Raw genomic sequence first — 18653 nt, 5'->3', positions numbered from 1 at the left:
CACAGCCCAGCCTTCTGTGGCTGCCTCGCCTGTGATTGGCAAAGGTGAACAATGTGTGACCAGTACAGACCTCGACAGTGATTTCATGCCTAAACCCCTGGCATACTCCTTTAGATTGGCAGAGGTGTTTTAAAAAAGAGTTTATGATAAAAACACTCTCACATAAAGATTGTTCTTCTCCTAAAATCTTAAAAAAAAAAAAATTGGGTGTTGCTCCTGGGTGGCTCAGTCCATTAACATCTGCCTTCAGCTCAGGTCATGATCCCAAGGGTCCTGGGATCAAGCCCCTCGATGGGATTTCCACTCAGTGGAGAGCCTGCTTCTCCTTCTCCCTCCGCCCGCCTCTCTGCCTACTTGTGATCTCTTTCTCTGTCAAATAAATAAATAAAATCTTTAAAGGGGAGGGGAGGCACCTGGGTAGCTCAGTGGGTTAAAGCCTCTGCCTTTGGCTCAGGTCATGATCCCAGGGCCCTGGGATCAAGCCCCACATCAGGCTCTCTGCTCAGCAGGGAGCCTTCTTCCTCCTCTCTCTCTCTCTTTCTCTCTGCCTGCTTGTGATCTCTGTCAAATTAAAAAAAAATCTTTAAAAAAAAAAAAAAAAGGCTGTTCTCCTTTGGAAAGGGAACTGGAGGGTGAATTTGTAATTCTCAAATTCTAGTCCCAAGGTTCTTTGGCTTTAATTTTAACATTCCTGGAGAAGGGTACTTTTAATGTTTGTATTCAGAATTATGGAGTGGATAGATGGGTCAAGGGCAGAGTCTCTGGAGCGAGGATTCAAATCCCAGTCCCAACACTTGCTTAATCTCTGGTTCCTGGTTCCGGCCCATACAACAGAGTAAGTAGCAGGAGCACATCCTGGGGCCGTGAGGAGGAGCAGAGATGCTGGGGTTTGTAATGTGCTTAGAACAGGGTGTGACATGCAGCACATACTATGCGAATATGTGTCACATGTGTATCCATAAAAATATATTCCTATAAGGCATCTTCCTGTTGGTACAGCATAAAATGTTCTCCTGTGTGGAGAAGAAGAGCTAGATGGTTTGACAGCCCTGCCAAACAGCAGGTACCATTTGTTCTAGAGCAAACGATCGGGGAAACAAGGCGGAGGGTCTGCGCCCGTTCATGGCCCTGTTCTTGGCTTTTTGCTCGGTGACATCCTCGTTGTCTACTCCTGTTGGTTTTACAAAAACCATTTGCGTTCATGTACCCGAGTTTTGAGATATCCCATTTTAAAAATTCTATCTACCTGAGATTGAGTGTCTTAGGAAAAGTCACCTCTACTCACTTGTCCTTTTTCCACCTTACTCTTCCTCCAGCCCAAGCTTTTGGCCAAGGAGCTGCTGGACCTCGTGGCCTCTCACTTCAATCTGAAGGAAAAGGAATACTTTGGAATAGCCTTCACAGATGAGACGTAAGTGCTACCGTGGGCCCTCCAAACCTGCAGGGAGAATGAGACCCTGACATTGTGCTGTCCCAGCTGTCAACAGGGCAGTCAGCGGCGGGCCTCTTGGGTCATGTGCGACGGGGTCAGTCCAAGTTCATCGTCCGAATTTCAAAGACCTTGTGATCATGCCTGGAACAGCCAAAGGATATAATTAGGGGGATGCTAATATAAAATTATTAGGTAAACTAGTTCTTACAATCAAGCAGATTCGTGTTCAGAACTGAAATGTTTATTTTTTTTTAAAAGTGGATTTTGTATGGGTTTGTTTCCTATTAAAGTTAAATGAAAAGTTCTGGAAATTAAATATTTCTCTCTAGTGGTAGAATAACAATAACAGGAAATGAATTTGATGATAAACTCAAAATGAAAAGTATTTGTGCAGTTTCACTGTCTCGGCTGAAATAGAATATAAAAATCAAAAATTTGTATCATTCATCTGATGAAAAATACATTTGTTTTCAATGGTTTTCAATTTGGCTCTATAAAGTGGCATTTTGCAACCCAGGCAAGGAATATCTTTGCTAAAATTTCAATTTCCTTCTTAATATACTGTTACCAAAAGAGCACATTGAACACCTGCACAGATTCCTAGATAAGATACAAAAAGGAAGTGTTTCACAATTTTTTTCCTTTGTGTATACTCACTCCCTCTCCCTCTTTCCAAATGTTTAGAATTACAGATGCGATTTCCTAGAATATTAACAGAGAAGGGTTAGGCCGGACAAGACAGTACAGGGGTTGAGGGGGGCCATGCCCCCTCCATCAAGATGGTGCCATCGAGGCAGGACAGGCTCAGATGCAAGGACAGGAGGCACCCACATCAGGCAGTCGGAGGGGTTGTCAGATGTACCTGCCCACGGGCGCACTTTGCCTCAGGAGTTGCAAGTTGACAAGGTGGCCATCTGATTTATTGTCTGAATCAGCACGGTGTAAGTAAAAGGGCAGGTAGAGGGCTGTCTTAGATGAACTGGAACATTTGCCCTCTGAATTAGCAACATTTCAAGTGGTGGCATGATCAGGTTGCAGGCGTGGGGAGCAGAGCTCCATCTTCCTCAGGAAAGCCAGGAGGGGCCGGGTCGGCCTCGGGAACTGGGCAGGAAGGAAAGCAGGAGAGTTGCCCTGGTCTAGAATGATCACTGTGCCTGCAAGGAGGACCAGCGAGCATGGCTGGGAGCTGGAGGACCCTGGTGGGAAGGAGCCAACATAGAAAGAAAACAAATGCTTTAAAATAAATATATATCGCAACTACTTTCACAAATGCATACTTTCTACCCTTGTGCCTGAGAATCACGGTTAAACCCCCTAAATTGCTAGTCATACATTTCACTAATTAGAGGGAAACCAGAAGTTTCAATTAATCATATCCCATTGTTCACATTGCCCGAGTATGTTTACTCTTGTAAAAGATCCGTGCACCCTGCATGAGCCCCAATTAGACTTCCCTTTGGAATAAACAAGAATCAAAGAAGAGGCATGTTGTCCCCAGCCAGTGAGGAAGAAATACAGCTGCTGAATTTGCGCATGTCTGTCTGAACAGCACAGGCCACAAGGAATCGGCTGTAAGGTAGAAAGTCACTTTCTGGGGCACCTCGTGGCTCAGTCGGTGAGGTGTCCAACTCAGTCTGAGCTCAGGTCTTCATCTCAGGGTCATGAGTTCGAGCCCCACGTTGGGGTCCGTGCTGGTGTGGAACCTACTTAAAAACAAAAAAACAAGGACACCTGGGTGTCTCAGTTGGTTAAGCATCTGCCTTTGGCTCCGGTCATGATCCCAGGGTCCTGGGATTTAGTCCCTCGTTGGGCTCCTTTCTCAGCGGGGAGCCTGCTTCTCCCTCTCCCTCTGCCTGTCACTCCCCCTGCTTGTGCATGCATGCTCTCTCTCCAACAAATGAATACATAAAATCTTTAAAAACAAAATAAACCCAAAAGACCCAGCCTGTGTGTTGTGGGTCTTAGTGCTCCTGGTTCTCTGGGCTGGCCAGAAAAGCGTGGGGGCAAGTCACGGGGAGCATGTGAGCCATCCTCTGGCAGAATCCAGGGATAGCATGGCCACCACTGTCCCTTTCACCCCAGTCTGGGCAGGAGGGTCCATCCAGCAAGTGTCAGAGTGGCAGGCAGCTGGCGGGAGCTCAGTGGGCAAAGGCTGCAGCTGCCAGATGGCCTGACTCATGGTGACCTGGCTAGTGTCAGGGGCCCCACGGAAAACCAGGGCCCCCAAGGGACTAAGCCAAGGAGACAGAAACAAAGGGGTGGCCATGACTCAGGGCACAATCAGTTGTGGTCTGACAACACCTGGGACCAACAGATGTTGGCTGATGGCCTTGTGGGTCATCTGAACTTCCCTCCTTTTCCTGGTAGGAGGGAGAGAGGAGGACAGCTGCCACCATGAACTTGTGCCTGCAGCTGAGTCCCGGCCTAGGTTGGTGGTCGTGTGTCAGTGAGCAATTGGCCTTGTGACAGGTGCCTCTGGCCCCCACTCCTAGGCACTGCTGCACTCATGTAGAATCTTTAATTTTATTAAGATTTTGTTTGTTTATTTGAGAGAGAGACAAGCACGAGCAGAGGGAAGATTCAGAACGACAGGGAGAAGCAGGGAGCCCAAGGCAGGACTTGATGCCAGGACTCCTGGATCATGATCCAAGCCAAAGGCAGACACTTAACTGACTGAGCCACCCAGGCGTCCCCAACATGGAATCTTTAAGTAACCCTGTGTCTGAATTGTGTGTGTGTGTGTGTGTGTGTGTGTGTGTGTGTGTGTGTGTGACTTACACAGGTGCAACACTGTGCCTCCTAAAATGAAATTTAAGTTTTATCTTTCATTATAGCCCGTGGTATATACCTTGTGCATTTGCATATTTCCCAATGCAGATCAAACAAGACTAACATTTGAACAGGGATCATGAGCTGTAAAATACCAAGCAAGCGTAAGATCCCACCAGCAGTATTATGATTCCTTATGATAGACCAGAAGACTTCAAGGCCATTGATGGCCAGCATGGTCTTTCATATTAACTGCTGTTGATGACATTTTGTAGGATCTGGATGGGGCTGGAGATGAGGTCTATAAAAGCAAATGGAAGACAGGAAGTTGGAAGTTTCTCTAAGCTTCTCTTACACCATCAGGTTATATTCTTTAATAAAGTGCCTAAATCCACTGGACATGACTTTGAGCCCCAAATATCATTGACTAATCCACGGTTTTACGGCATTAGTACTAGCTTCACCTTTTAACTTCACTTTTTAACTTTTTATTTTGAAATAATTAAACTCACAAGAGTTGACAAAAAGAGCATGGAGTTTCCATACACCCTCCACCCAGCTTCCCTGATTGTTACAGTTTACAAAGTGTGTGACATTTTTCAGAACTGAGAGATTAGCATGGAACTAGTCAACTCTGTTGTTATTGGTATGAAACTATAGACTTCATTTAAGTTATACCAGTTTTTCCACGAGTGCCTCTTTTTTTTCTGTTCCGAGATCCAGTTGAATTTAGCCCCCTCTTATTTTTAGTAACTAATACAAAGAGACATCAGTGGTCATCTGTAGATGGTCTGAATGCTGGCGGTCCCTGCAAACAATGACATTTTGGCAGCCTTTAAAACGTTCTGAAGCAAAGTGGGAGCCCGGTATAAATTTGATCTTAAAATAATTATGCTTTGCTCGAGTTGCAGTCTTCAGCCTTGACCGCACACTGGCGTCACTAAGACATTTTATATAATACCAGTGCCTGGGACGTACCCCCTGAATTCTGATTTATTTGGTCTGGCGGTAGCCTGAACATCAATATCTTTCAAAGGCCCCCGACAGATTGTAACATGTAGCCGAGCTTGAAAACCCCTGTTCTAGAGGGAGAAGGGAAAGTTGGAGTAAATTTCTTCTGCCACCTCCCTGAGATCCAAGAAGAGAAGCTGAGTTCACTTAAACTTTGAGTATTTGGGGCCAGACATGACCAGTTATGTCGTGACACATGCCGGAGACTTGCACAGTTAGAAATTGTCTCCGTTCCAGGGAGAATCAGGAAACCTGATGTTTGAGGACCAGCTCAGATTCAGCGTTTCCATGCGCCATACGCTATAACTGAAATTTTCAGTTATTGGCTCCTTCATTTAAGGAAAGTTATTTGTACATTTTATTTTTGAGATATTTCCATGGACTATTTGGTTTTAACACCCAAGTTTTGTTTTGTTTTGTTTTGTTTTCAGAGCCCATGGTTCTGGATGCATAAATTAAATCAGTAAAGCCCTGTTTGTAGTTATCTGATCTATTCTCCATCATCATTTTGTTTTCTCTGTTTGGGTTTTTTCTTTTCTTTTCTTTTATTTATTTATTTATTTATTTATTTGACAGAGAGAGAGAGAGAGAGAGAACACAAGCAGGGGGAGCAGCAGAGGGAGAGGGAGAAGCTGGATCTCTGCTGAGCAGGGAGCCCAATGTGGGATTTGATCCCAGCACCCTGGGATCTTGACCTGAGCCAAAAGCAGACGCTTAACCAACTGAGCCACCCTGACACCCCTGTTTGGGTTTCTTTTTAAATGAAAATTCTTTATTGAGGTGTAATTGATAAACGAAGAACCATACATATTTCATGTGTGCAATTGAATGAATTTAGACATATGCAAACACTCTTCACAGCCAGGTATGTATAGTTAAGTTTTAAGTTTTTAACTGTCGACAGAAGATCCCATCATCCAAAGCTCTAAATTTATACTAGAGGCGCCTGACTGGGCTCAGTAGGTAGAGACTGTGACTCTTGATCTCAGGTTCGAGAATTCAAACCCCACATTGGATGTAGAGCCTACTTAAAAATGTAATGGTAGGGGCACCTGGTCGGCATAGACAGTTAACCGTCCGATTCTTGGTTTTGGCTCTGGTTGTGATTCCAGAGTCCCGAGATCAAGCTGTGTGACACGCTCTACACTCAGCTTGGAATCTTCTTTTTTTTTTTTTTAATTTTTAAATTTTTTTATAAACATATAATGTATTTTTATCCCCAGGGATACAGGTCTGTGTATCACCAGGTTTACACACTTCACAGCACTCACCATAGCACATACCCCCCACAATGTCCATAACCCCACCCCCCTCTTCCGACCCCCCTCCCCCCAGCAACCCTCAGTTTGTTTTGTGAGATTACGAGTCACTTATGGTTTGTCTCCCTCCCGATCCCATCTTGTTTCATTTATTCTTCTCCTACTTCTCTAACCCCCCATGTTGCATCTCCACTTCCTCGTATCAGGGAGATCATATGATAGTTGTCTTTCTCCAACTGACTTATTTCACTAAGCATGATACCCTCTAGTTCCATCCACATCATCACAAATGGTAAGATTTCATTTCTTTTGATGGCTGCATAGTATTCCATTGTGTATATATACCACATCTTCTTTATCCATTCATCTGTTGATGGACAACTAGGTTCTTTCCATAGTTTGGCTATTGTAGACATTGCTGCTATAAACATTCGGGTGCACGTGCCCCTTCGGATCACTACGTTTGTATCTGTAGGGTAAATACCCAGTAGTGCAATTGCTGGGTCATAGGGTAGTTCTATTTTCAATTTTTTGAGGAACCTCCATGCTGTTTTCCAGAGTGGTTGCACCAGCTTGCATTCCCACCAGCAGTGTAGGAGGGTTCCCCTTTCTCCACATCCTCGCCAGCATCTGTGATTTCCTGACTTGTTAATTTTAGCCATTCTGACTGGTGTGAGGTGATATCTCATTGTGGTTTTCATTTGTATTTCCCTGATGCCGAGGGATGTGGAGCACTTTTTCATGTGTCTGTTGGCCATCTGGATGTCTTCTTTGCAGAAATGTCTGTTCATGTCTTCTGCCCATTTCTTGATTGGATTATTTGTTCTTTGGGTGTTGAGTTTGCTAAGTTCTTTATAGATTTTGGACACTAGCCCTTTATCTGATATGTCGTTTGCAAATATCTTCTCCCATTCTGTCAGTTGTCTTTTGGTTTTGTTAACTGTTTCCTTTGCTGTGCAAAAGCCTTTGATCTTGATGGAATCCCAGTAGTTCATTTTTGCCCTTGCTTCCCTTGCCTTTGGCAATGCTCCTAGGAAGGCGTTGCTGTGGCTGAGGTCGAAGAGGTTGCTGCCTGTGTTCTCCTCAAGGATTTTGATGGATTCATTTCTCACATTGAGGTCCTTCATCCATTTTGAGTCTATTTTCGTGTGTGGTGTAAGGAAATGGTCCAATTTCATTTTTCTCCATGTGGCCATCCAATTTTCACAACACCATTTATTGAAGAGGCTGTCTTTTTTCCATTGGACATTCTTTCCTGCTCTGTCGAAGATTAGTTGACCATAGAGTTGAGGGTCTATTTCTGGGCTCTCTATTCTGTTCCATTGATCTATGTGTCTGTTTTTGTGCCAGTACCATGCTGTCTTGATGATGACAGCTTTGTAATAGAGTTTGAAGTCCGGAATTGTGATGCCACCCACTTTGGCTTTCTTTTTCAATATTCCTTTGGCTATTCGAGGTATTTTCTGGTTCCATATAAATTTTAGGATTATTTGTTCCATTTCTTTGAAAAACATTTATGGTATTTTGATAGGGATTGCATTAAATGTGTAGATTGCTTTAGGTAGCATAGACATTTTCACAATATTTGTTCTTACAATCCATGAGCACGGAACATTTTTCCATTTGGGTCTTTCATGAGTACTTTATAGTTTTATAGTTTTATAGTTTTCTGAGTACAGATTCTTAGCCTCTTTGGTTAGGTTTATTCCTAGGTATCTTATAGTTTTGGGTACAATTGTAAATGGGATTGACTCCTTAATTTCTCTTTCTTCTGTCTTGTTGTTGGTGTAGAGAAATGCAACAGATTTCTGTGCATTGATTTTATATCCTGACACTTTACTAAATTCCTGTACAAGTTCTAGCAGTTTTGGAGTGAAGTCTTTTGGGTTTTCCACATATAGCATCATATCATCTGCAAAGAGTGATAGTTTGACTTCTTCTTTGCCAATTTGGATGCCTTTAATTTCTTTTTGTTGTCTGAAGGCTGAGGCTAGGACTTCTAATACTATGTTGAATAGCAGTGGTGATAATGGACATCCCTGCCGTGTTCCTGACCTTAGCGGAAAAGCTCTCAGTTTTTCTCCATTGAGAATGATATTTGCGGTGGGTTTTTCATAGATGGCTTTGATAATATTGAGGTATGTGCTCTCTGTCCCTATACTTTGAAGAGTTTTGATCAGGAAGGGATGCTGTACTTTGTCAAATGCTTTTTCAGCATCTATTGAGAGTATCATATGGTTCTTGTTCTTTCTTTTATTAATGTGTTGTATCACATTGATGGATTTGCAGATGTTGAACCAACCTTGCAGCCCTGGAATAAATCCCACTTGGTCGTGGTGAATAATCCTTTTAATGTACTGTTGGATCCTATTGGCTAGTATTTTGGTGAGAATTTTCGCATCTGTGTTCATTAAGGATATTGGTCTGTAATTCTCTTTTTTGATGGGATCCTTGTCTGGTTTTGGGATCAAGGTGATGCTGGCCTCATAAAATGAGTTTGGAAGTTTTCCTTCCATTTCTATTTTTTGGAACAGTTCCAGGAGAACAGGAATTAGTTCTTTAAATGTTTGGTAGAATTCCCCTGGGAAGCCATCTGGCCCTGGGCTTTTGTTTGTTTGGAGATTTTTGATGACTGTTTCAATCTCCTTACTGGTTATGGGTCATTCAGGCTTTCTATTTCTTCCTGGTTCAGTTGTGGTAGTTTATATGTCTCTAGGAATGCATCCATTTCTTCCAGATTGTCAAATTTGTTGGCGTAGAGTTGCTCATAGTATGTTCTTATAATTGTTTGTATTTCTTTGGTGTTAGTTGTGATCTCTCCTCTTTCATTCATGATTTTATTTATTTGGGTCCTTTCTCTTTTCTTTTTGATAAGTCTGGCCAGGGGTTTATCAATCTTATTTTTTCAAGGAACCAGCTCCTAGTTTCGTTGATTTGTTCTATTGTTTTTTTGGTTTCTATTTCATTGATTTCTGTTCTGATCTTTATTGTTTCTCTTCTCCTGCTGGGTTTAGGCTTTCTTTGTTGTTCTTTCTCCAGCTCCTTTAGGTGTAGGGTTAGGTTGTGTATTTGAGACCTTTCTTGTTTCTTGAGAAAGGCTTGTACCGCTATTTATTTTTCTCTCAGGACTGCCTTTGCTGTGTCCCACAGATTTTGAACCATTGTGTTTTCATTATCATTTGTTTCCATGAATTTTTTCAATTCTTCTTTAATTTCCTGGTTGACCCATTCATTCTTTAGAAGGATGCTGTTTAGTCTCCATGTATTTGTGTTCTTTCCAAATTTCCTCTTGTGATTGAGTGGTCTGAAAATATGCAGGGAATGATCCCATTCTTTTGATACCGGTTGAGACCTGATTTATGACCCAGGATGTGATCTATTCTGGAGAAGGTTCTATGTGCACTAGAGAAGAATGTGTATTCTGTTGCTTTGGGATGAAATGTTCTGAATATATCTGTGATGTCCATCTGGTCCAGTGTGTCATTTCAGGCCTTTATTTCCTTGTTGATCTTTTGCTTGGATGATCTGTCCATTTCAGTGAGGGGAGTATTAAAGTCCCCTACTATTATTGTATTATTGTTGATGTGTTTCTTTGATTTTGTTATTAATTGTTTTATATAGTTGGCTGCTCCCATGTTAGGGGCATAGATATTGAAAATTGTTAGATCTTCTTGTTGGACAGACCTTTTGAGTATGATATAGTGTCCTTCCTCATCTCTTATTATAGTCTTTGGCTTAAAATCTAATTGACCTGATGTAAGGTTTGCCACCCCAGCTTTCTTCTGATGTGCATTAGCATGGTAAATTGTTTTCCACCCCCTCACTTTAAATCTGGAGGTGTCTTCAGGTCTAAAATGAGTTTCTTGTAGGCAACATATTGATGGGTTTTGTTTTTTTTATCCATTCTGATACACTGTGTCTTTTGATTGGGGCATTTAGCCCATTAACTTTCAGGGTAACTATTGAGAGATACGAATTTAGTGCTATTGTATTGCTTGTAAGGTGACTGTTACTGTATATTGTCTCTGTTCCTTTCTGATCTACTACTTTTAGGGTCTCTCTTTGCTTAGAGGACCCCTTTCAATATTTCCTGTAGTGCTGGTTTGGTGTTTGCAAATTCTTTCAGTTTTTGTTTGTCCTGGAAGCTTTTTATCTCTCCTTCTATTTTCAATGATAGCCTAGCTGGATATAGTATTCTTGGCTGCATGTTTTTCTCGTTTAGTGCTCTGAATATATCATGCCAGTTCTTTCTGGCCTGCCAGGTGTCTGTGGATAAGTCCGCTGCCAATCTAATATTTTTACCATTGTATGTTACAGACTTCTTTTCCCGGGCTGCTTTCAGGATTTTCTCTTTGTCGCTAAGACTTGTAAATTTTACTATAAGGTGACAGGGTGTGGACCTATTCTTGTTGATTTTGAGGGGGGTTCTCTGCACCTCCTGGATTTTGACGCTTGTTCCCTTTGCCATTTTAGGGAAATTCTCTCCAATAATTCTCTCCAATATACCTTCTGCTCCCCTCTCTCTTTCTTCTTCTTCTGGAATCCCAATTATTCTAATGTTGTTTCGTCTTATGGTGTCACTTATCTCTTGAATTCTCCCCTCGTGGTCCAGTAGCTGTTTGTCCCTCTTTTGCTCAGCTTCTTTATTTTCTGTCATTTGGTCTCCTATATCACTAATTATTTTTTTTGCTTCATTTATCCTAGCAGTAAGAGCCTCCATTTTTGATTGCATCTCATTAATAGCTTTTTTTATTTCAACTTGGTTAGATTTTAGTTCTTTTATTTCTCCAGAAAGGGCTTTTATCTCTCCAGAGAGGGTTTCTCTAATATCTTCCATGCCTTTTTCGAGTCCGGCTAGAACCTTGAGAATCGTCATTCTGAACTCTAGATCTGACATATTACCAATGTCTGTATTGATTAGGTCCCTCGCCTTCAGTACTGCCTCTTGTTCTTTTTTTGTGTGTGTTTTCTGCCTTGTCATTTTGTCCAGATAAGAGTATATGAGGAGCAAATAAAATACTGAAAGGGTGGCAAAGACCCCAGGAAAATGCACTTTAACCAAATCAGAAGAGACCCCAAATCGTGGAGGGGGGGAGGTGGGGGAGAAAGGGGATAAAAAGAAGTTCAGAAAAAAAACAATTAAAAAAAGAAAACAAATAAAGAAAAAATATAAAAAAGAAAAAAATATATATATATAAGATAAACTAGTTAAAAATCATTAAAAAAGAAAAGGGTAAAAGTTAAAAAAAATTTAGCAAAAGAAAAAAAAATTAAATTAAAAAAAATTACATTAACCGCAAGACTAAAGAATCATGGGGAGAAAGCCATGAGTTCCGTGCTTTGCTTTCTCCTCCTCTGGAATTCTGCTGCTGTCCTTGGTAGGTGAACTTGGTCTTGGCTGGATTTCTTGTTGATCTTCTGGGGGAGGGACCTGTTGTAGAGATTCTCAAGCATCTTTGCTGGAGGCAGAAATGCACTGCCCTTACCAGGGGCCGGGCTAAGTAATCTGCTCAGGTTCGCTTTCAGGAGCTTTTGTCCCCTGAATGCTTTCCTTAGAGTTCCGGAGGACGGGAATGAAAATGGTGGCCTCCCAGTCTCCGGCGGAGGAGCCGAGAGCTCGGGGCCCCACTCCTCAGTGCACCATCAGAGAAAAGAGCCCAATCACTCCCGTCTCCCTGGCCTCTGGCCATGCTCCGAGCTCACCTAGCCTGCAACCGGTTCAAGGTAATCCCAAGCTGAGAGCTCACTCCTCGGCTCTGTTGCTGTACCCGGCTTCCCCTAATACCTGCGAGCTCTGCGACACTCAGACACCCCCGATCCTTCTGTGACCCCGCGTGTGCTTCCACCCAGTTTAGCCTCTAGAGCGATGTCCCTCAGTGGAGCAGACTTTTAAAAGTTCTGATTTTGTGCTCCGTTGCTCCGCCGCTTGCCGGGAGCCGACCCCTCCCCCCGCGGTCTATCTTCCCGTCGCTTTGGATTCACTTCTCCGCCGGTCCTACCTTTCAGAAAGTGGTCGATTTTCTGTTTCTAGAATTGCTTTTCTTCTCTTTGATCTCCTGTTGGATTTGTAGGTGTTTGCAATGGTTTGATAAGCTATCTAGCTGATCTCCTGTTACCTGATGTAGTCTCAGCCTGCTACTTCTCCGCCATCTTGACTCCTCCTCCAGCTTGGAATCTTCTTACGAGTTTCTCTCCCTCTCCCTCCTCCCATCTTCCCTGCACCCACGCACATGTGCGTGCTCTCTCACTCTCTGTCTCTCTCAAATAAATAAATAAATCTTTAAAATAATAGTTCTCAAATAAATAAATAAATCTTTAAAATAATAGTAATAAAAATAGGGGTGCCTGGGTGGCACAGTCGATTGAGCATCTTTTCTCTTGGTTTCGGCTCAGGTCGTGATCTCATGGTCGTGGGCTCGAGCTCCATATCAGGCTCTGTGCTCCGTATGGAGTCAGCTTAAGATTCTCTCTCCCTCTCCTTCCCCCCGCATGCTCTCTCTCTCTCTCTAAAATAAATAATCTTTAAAGATAGTAATAATAAAATTTTAAAATAACTTTTAGTCTATTTAACAGAAAGTCAAACACACCCCAAGATGAAGTAATGGTTTTCATTGTATATTTAGATTTTAATTTGAATCTATGAAAAATGTGAAGAATTGTGTGTCAGATGCTGTAAATGAGTCTTTTTATGTAATGAAAACCTCAAAGAAGTATTCAGAAAGTTGAGGGAGGAAGAAACGTGTTGAGCCATCATTGCATATTTTAAAAGCCAGGTACAGCTAGAGTGCATTTTCACATACCAATTAAGAAAATGACTAGTTCTTAACCTCTTATTTAATCACAGAACCCTTTGAAATTTGTTAACAAGTTACATTCCATCACCTCCACCAAAATTTACCCACATAATAATTTATGCTCAAGTTTTAGAGGGTTCACAGATACGTGAAACCAGAATCCTGGGATAAGGGCCAATTAAGGATTTTTTTTTTTTTAACAATATGCTGTTTCCATTGATCACATCATTGATTGGTACTCTTTGCAGTCTGATTCATCCAAATAACTTAGGTCCCAAATGCCTTGTTGTGTTGGAAGTGCCTCAGCAGTCCTGTGCTGAGACAGTGGGGAGAACCTTCTGGGTCCTTGCTCCCCTCGAGGAGAAAGATGACCAGCATTGGTGGAGGCATCTGAGAAGGGTTTAGTGGTGAACATTCCCAGCCTCAAGCTTATCTACAATCTGAAAATAACATAGAAAAGCAGTTTTCCCCTTGCAGAAGAAATAGCAGAAAGATACAGTGCTGAGAAAGTGGTTTTAGAAATAGTTTGGGATTTCCATTCAGGAAATGCTGTGTACCAGGAGACGGGGGAGAAAAATCAATGCCAAGACCTCCACGCCTGAGTTGTAACTGCTGCTCGTGAGAACGTGGCATTCGGCTCCCAGCGCTACCTCGGAGACAGCCATGTAGACATCCAGACATATGGCAAACCACAGTGCCTTCCATTTAGGGACTGGAGAAGGGCTCTAGAGCTCTTCCTGTGTGCAGCTGAGATAAATAAAAAAGAATGGGGCGATCTGAGGAGGAATCCCTGTCTTCTGACATTTACATTCCCAGTGCCAGCAGGACAGTGGTGCTCAGATCCTGGGGTCAGTAAGCAGTGAATTCTCCCTGAATGTGGAGACTGTTAAGGGCAGGAGCTGTGTCTCTACGTGGATGGCTGTCATCACACCAGCAGTATTGATCGATGGAGTGTATTTGAAGCTGATGGATTCGTTCTTTAGCTGTGGTTTACTTAGCATCCACTGTTAAGCCCTGGAAATAGAGAGATGACTAGCTTTGACCCCTGTAGGGCTTGCATTTTTAGTTTAGAAGGTAAATAATCAGATACAGTGTAGGAGGTGCTACAAATGGAAATTCAGAACAGCCTTAAGAGAACATAGTGGAGCAAACAGTTCCTCCACAAATAAAAAATTAAAGCCATAAAGTCAGTGGGACCGAACAGCCATCTGTTTTCCTCGATACTCATCTTTGTCTGTCTGTCTCCTTCTCTGTCTCTCTCTCACACACACACACACTCACATACTTGAAGGCCACTGTTTGAGAGTTTCTAGTTAAATCACGACCCCTGAGCTATCCTTGATGAGCCCACGTATTTCCAACTAAGGACATGAACTAGCTAAATATTCTTCCCTTTGAGGAGCACTCTGCCCACCCCCACACACCCCAGTCCAGTGACATCCATATGCATTTCATGCTCTTGCTTTGGCTTTCTTTGGAAACTCATTCCATAAGTAATAACCTATCTGCAGTAAAAACCTCTAAAAGGCACAAGGCACAGCATATTGTTCTCCCTCAGGGGTCCAAGCAGCGACCAGCTTATCAGATACCTCTACCCTCTGGTAGCTCCCCATAGACAAAGCTCTCCTTAGGGCCATCTCTATTGAAGGTGCCAACGCTGGAACCAAAAATCTATTTGTATTATATGTAGAAGCTAAAAGCAATCTGTTAAATAAATGCATCCAATTTCTGCTGCCCGGAAGCAATTGCATATTTATTACCGGCCCAACAGTTTGACCTATCGCCACCATAAAGCAAATGAGTGTTATCTCGCTCAGCTTTAAAGATAGTTATCAGTCAAGCAGTAACACAAATACTCTGAGTGTCGGCTGGGGCATTTTTTTATTTTTTGCTTTGTTATTGGTAAACGCACCGAGGTGAAATCTCAAATGAAAAATCAATGAGAATAATGAAAACCGAACTATCAGACATCTCTTAGTTACACTAAATAGAGAAAATGCTCCTTTGATCTATTCACTCCCCATCCCACCCTAACTTAAAGGGAAAAAAAAGTGTTTGAGGAAGGGTCTTGGTGCCGGGACTGTGGGGTGTGACGCAGGGAAGGAAGCGCTGAGGGATTCTTGGTGCCATTAGCTGTCACCAGTGTGACTTGGAGCCACATACAAGGAGCGGACAATATTTTAACAAGCCCAGAGTACTGGAGTTTCCCGGGTACTGGACTTTCCAGTTGACATTCCAAGCCATCTCTTAGCTTTTGCCCAAATATCAGGCAGTTATCGCAAGAGACCTTGGATGAGTCACTTGTCCCTTTGGTCTTTGCCTTCGCCTCTTGGTGAAGAGATTTTCGCAGGGACGCAAAATGGAGCGAAATGGAGGGGGCCGCTTCCTTCTGCCCGAGGACCTCAGGACTCTGGGGTCCACCTGTCCGTGGCTGTCAGAACCCTGTCGTGGGTGTGCATCCTGCCATCGCCCACATCCCTCAGCTGGGGGTTCAGGAGTCAAGCAGAGGAAGTGGAGAAAGGAAATTCATTCTTCCTCGGAGGCTAGCTATTCAGTCTGGGGTGATTCTGACCTCCTGCTTCCTGATCGTGTCTTAGCGTCTGACTATTTTAGTGCTTGGTAAACGCTAAACTGATAATATGGTGCCAATAAAGGAATTTCCAATGAAATAAATATATTATGAAACTGTCATTCTTTAAAAAATGTTTTTATTTTTATTTATTTATTTCTATTTATTTATTTTAAAGATTGGTTGATTGATTTGCTGGGGGGGGTGGAGGGAGAGGGAGAAACTCAAGCAGACTCCATGCTGAGCACAGAGCCCAACACAGGGCTCAATCTCATGACCCTGAGATCACGACCTAAGCTGAAACCAAGAGTCAGACAGTTAAATTATTGTACCACCCAGGTGCCGATCTTTAAAAAAATTTTAACGGGAATGAGATTCTGTAGAGAGGTAATCTATTCTTCTTGTCTTCTGCTCACATGGATGAAGTAGGGCAGAGCACCCTGAACAGAGTGGCATCCAAGGGACACCTGTGTCTGTGTCCTTTCATATGTAATGTCCCCACCTAGAGGTTCTTCACCAAGTGAATCATGGCCCACCCTCACTCCCCGCCCCCCCCCCCGCCCCCGCCAAGGCCAGATTGAATCCCAAGCAGTTGTTGTGGTCAGTAATGTTGGGCCTTTGGACTGCGCTGTGGATTTCTCTTGTGATAATCATAAAAAGGTTCTTTCTCACAGACCCTTTATCACAAATTATTGTCAGTCAAGAGATTAAAATTTAGATTAAAATTTAAATCTGCTTGGTCATTGGATGGATTGCTGTTCAGAGTTTTCTCAAGATTTTCTGAGCCCAAAGAAAAGGCTCTGGGAGATTTTGGACATTTTCAGAGACAGGAAGAGTGTGACTGTAACTTATTATCCAGTACTTAGGGCTAACGTTTGTGTTAATACCTTTCACTTGATCAAACATACACATTTTACCTTATGAATCAGGTCTCTGTTTTTCAGATGTAAAGGGTCTACTGGGGAGACAGAAAGCATATACAGAGGCGCTTCCACAGATAGTGGAGAGGGAGTAGAGAGCAGGTGTGCCTGGGGTGGGCACCGTGAGGGTCCAGAGAGGAACCCAGCCCAGGCTGGTTTGTGGTGTGGGAAGGTAGGTCAAGGAGCACTTTCTGGAAGAAACATAGGAGAGCCAGGTCTTGAAGGATGGGTCAGGCTACACTCGGTGAAGAAGGAAGGGAAGGGCATTCTAGGCAGAGAGATGAGCTCAGGCACAGAGGTCTGAAGCAGTATGACCCTGTGGGACAGTCTCAGCATTTCTGGTGCAACCAGAGACCAAGTTGGCACCAAGGTCTTCTGCTTTCAGATCCCATCTTCTAGTTGGATGGGAATTTATCCTACCTTTCTGGAAGAAAGTGATCTAGTCATTTTATTTAGAAACCCTTTTTTCCCATTGCTTTTTATCCTTACTATATTCAGAGAAGAATAACCAAACATGAAAGGTAAAGTTAATAGAAAAAAAAAAGTGTTTCTCTAGATGGAGATCCTTAGGAGGAGGAAAAGGAGAAGTTCCTCAGGTGGACGCTCTTCAGAAGCAGATTCAAATGCCATCTCTAGAGCCACAGCTGTTGGGCTTCATTGAAAGAGAGATTTTGTGTAAAAGGTGCAGCTTGAATGAGCCCTCAAGTGGAGATGGAAACCTCTAGCATGTTTTCTGTCTTGCATTTGTTGGAGGCAAGCATGTGCTTGGAGGAGCAGACATTCTAATGCAGCGAGTCAGACAACTTTGTTTCCCATTGTCCACAGAGCTAGTGCCAGCCTTTCACATGTTGCATATATGTTATGAACATGTTACCCAACATCAGGCACCTGAGGAGGCTTCATGGATCAGTTGTGTCTGTTCAACATGAGCTTCCTGAGTAAAGGTGATTATAGGACTCAGTTCTCCAGGCTCCTGGACCGAAACTGGATCAGAAGAGGAGAAGAAAAGATAGACTCCTCTCCTCATACCTATCCCATGGCTCTGCCTCACTCTGCAAAGACCACTCTCCTCATTCGTGGCCTCCCAGGCCCTAGCAGCTGGTCCCTGCCCTCTACAACCTCATCCCTTTCTACTCACACAACACCAACATGCCAGACTTCTCCCTACCTCAGGGCCTTTGCACATGCTGGCTACACTGCTTGGAACATAGTCCCCCTTCTCTTTGCTGAGTTAACTCTTACTGTTCTTCAAATCTCAAACACCAGGCAGTACTTCTCGGACCCCAGCTCAGGTCCTTACGTGTTCTCATTTCTCATGGTCCTGGTACCATAGGTGTGAGGTCCTAATACCATTCTGATTAGTAATCCTGCCATTAATTGCAGGAATAGTGGCTGAGTATATGTCTCCCTACGAGACCATAAGCTCAAGGGGAATCAGGATGGTGTCTATTTTGTACACCACTGTATCTCCAGACCCTTTCTCCGAGAAAGCGATTAATTAATATTTACAAAAGGAAAAAAGAGAGGGAAGGAAGAAACACACAAGCCACTCCATTTGTGTATCAAAGGTCTCTGTGGTTCACTGTTTAAAATAGCTTTGACGAGGTATAATTAACATACAATAAACACTCGTTAAAGAGTACAGTTTGATGAGTTCTGACATGTGTCTACACCCATGAAACCATCACTACCATCAAGATAATGAACATATCCAACACTCCCGAAAGTTTCCTCTTGCCCTGCTGAAAGCCCTCCCTTGCACCCACCCCCCAGGGCAACCACCCTGTCAGTATAGATCAGTTTGCACCTTCTGCAGTTGTTTTTTTTTAAGATTTTATTTATTTATTTGACAGAGAGAGAGATCACAAGTAGGCAGAGAGGCAGGCAGAGAGGGGGAAG

At 43.0% G+C, this 18653-nt stretch overlaps 1 protein-coding gene across 2 annotated transcripts in view; it reads left to right on the top strand.

The window, feature by feature from the left end:
• The window catches only part of FRMD4A (FERM domain containing 4A), a 465015-nt gene that overhangs the window by 311334 nt on the left and 135028 nt on the right, over positions 1-18653 (top strand). For both annotated transcript variants that reach the window (XM_080810510.1, XM_080810511.1), the window contains exon 3: positions 1317-1411. In XM_080810510.1, the coding sequence (XP_080666636.1) occupies positions 1317-1411 (95 nt within the window). The remainder of the gene's footprint in view (positions 1-1316; positions 1412-18653) is intronic.

The sequence above is a fragment of the Martes martes genome (assembly GCF_963455335.1).
Source record: "Martes martes genome assembly, chromosome: 8".
NCBI lineage: Eukaryota > Metazoa > Chordata > Mammalia > Carnivora > Mustelidae > Martes > Martes martes.
The sequence above is the reverse complement of the archived record's forward strand: the minus strand, read 5'-3'. Positions and strand labels throughout refer to the sequence as shown.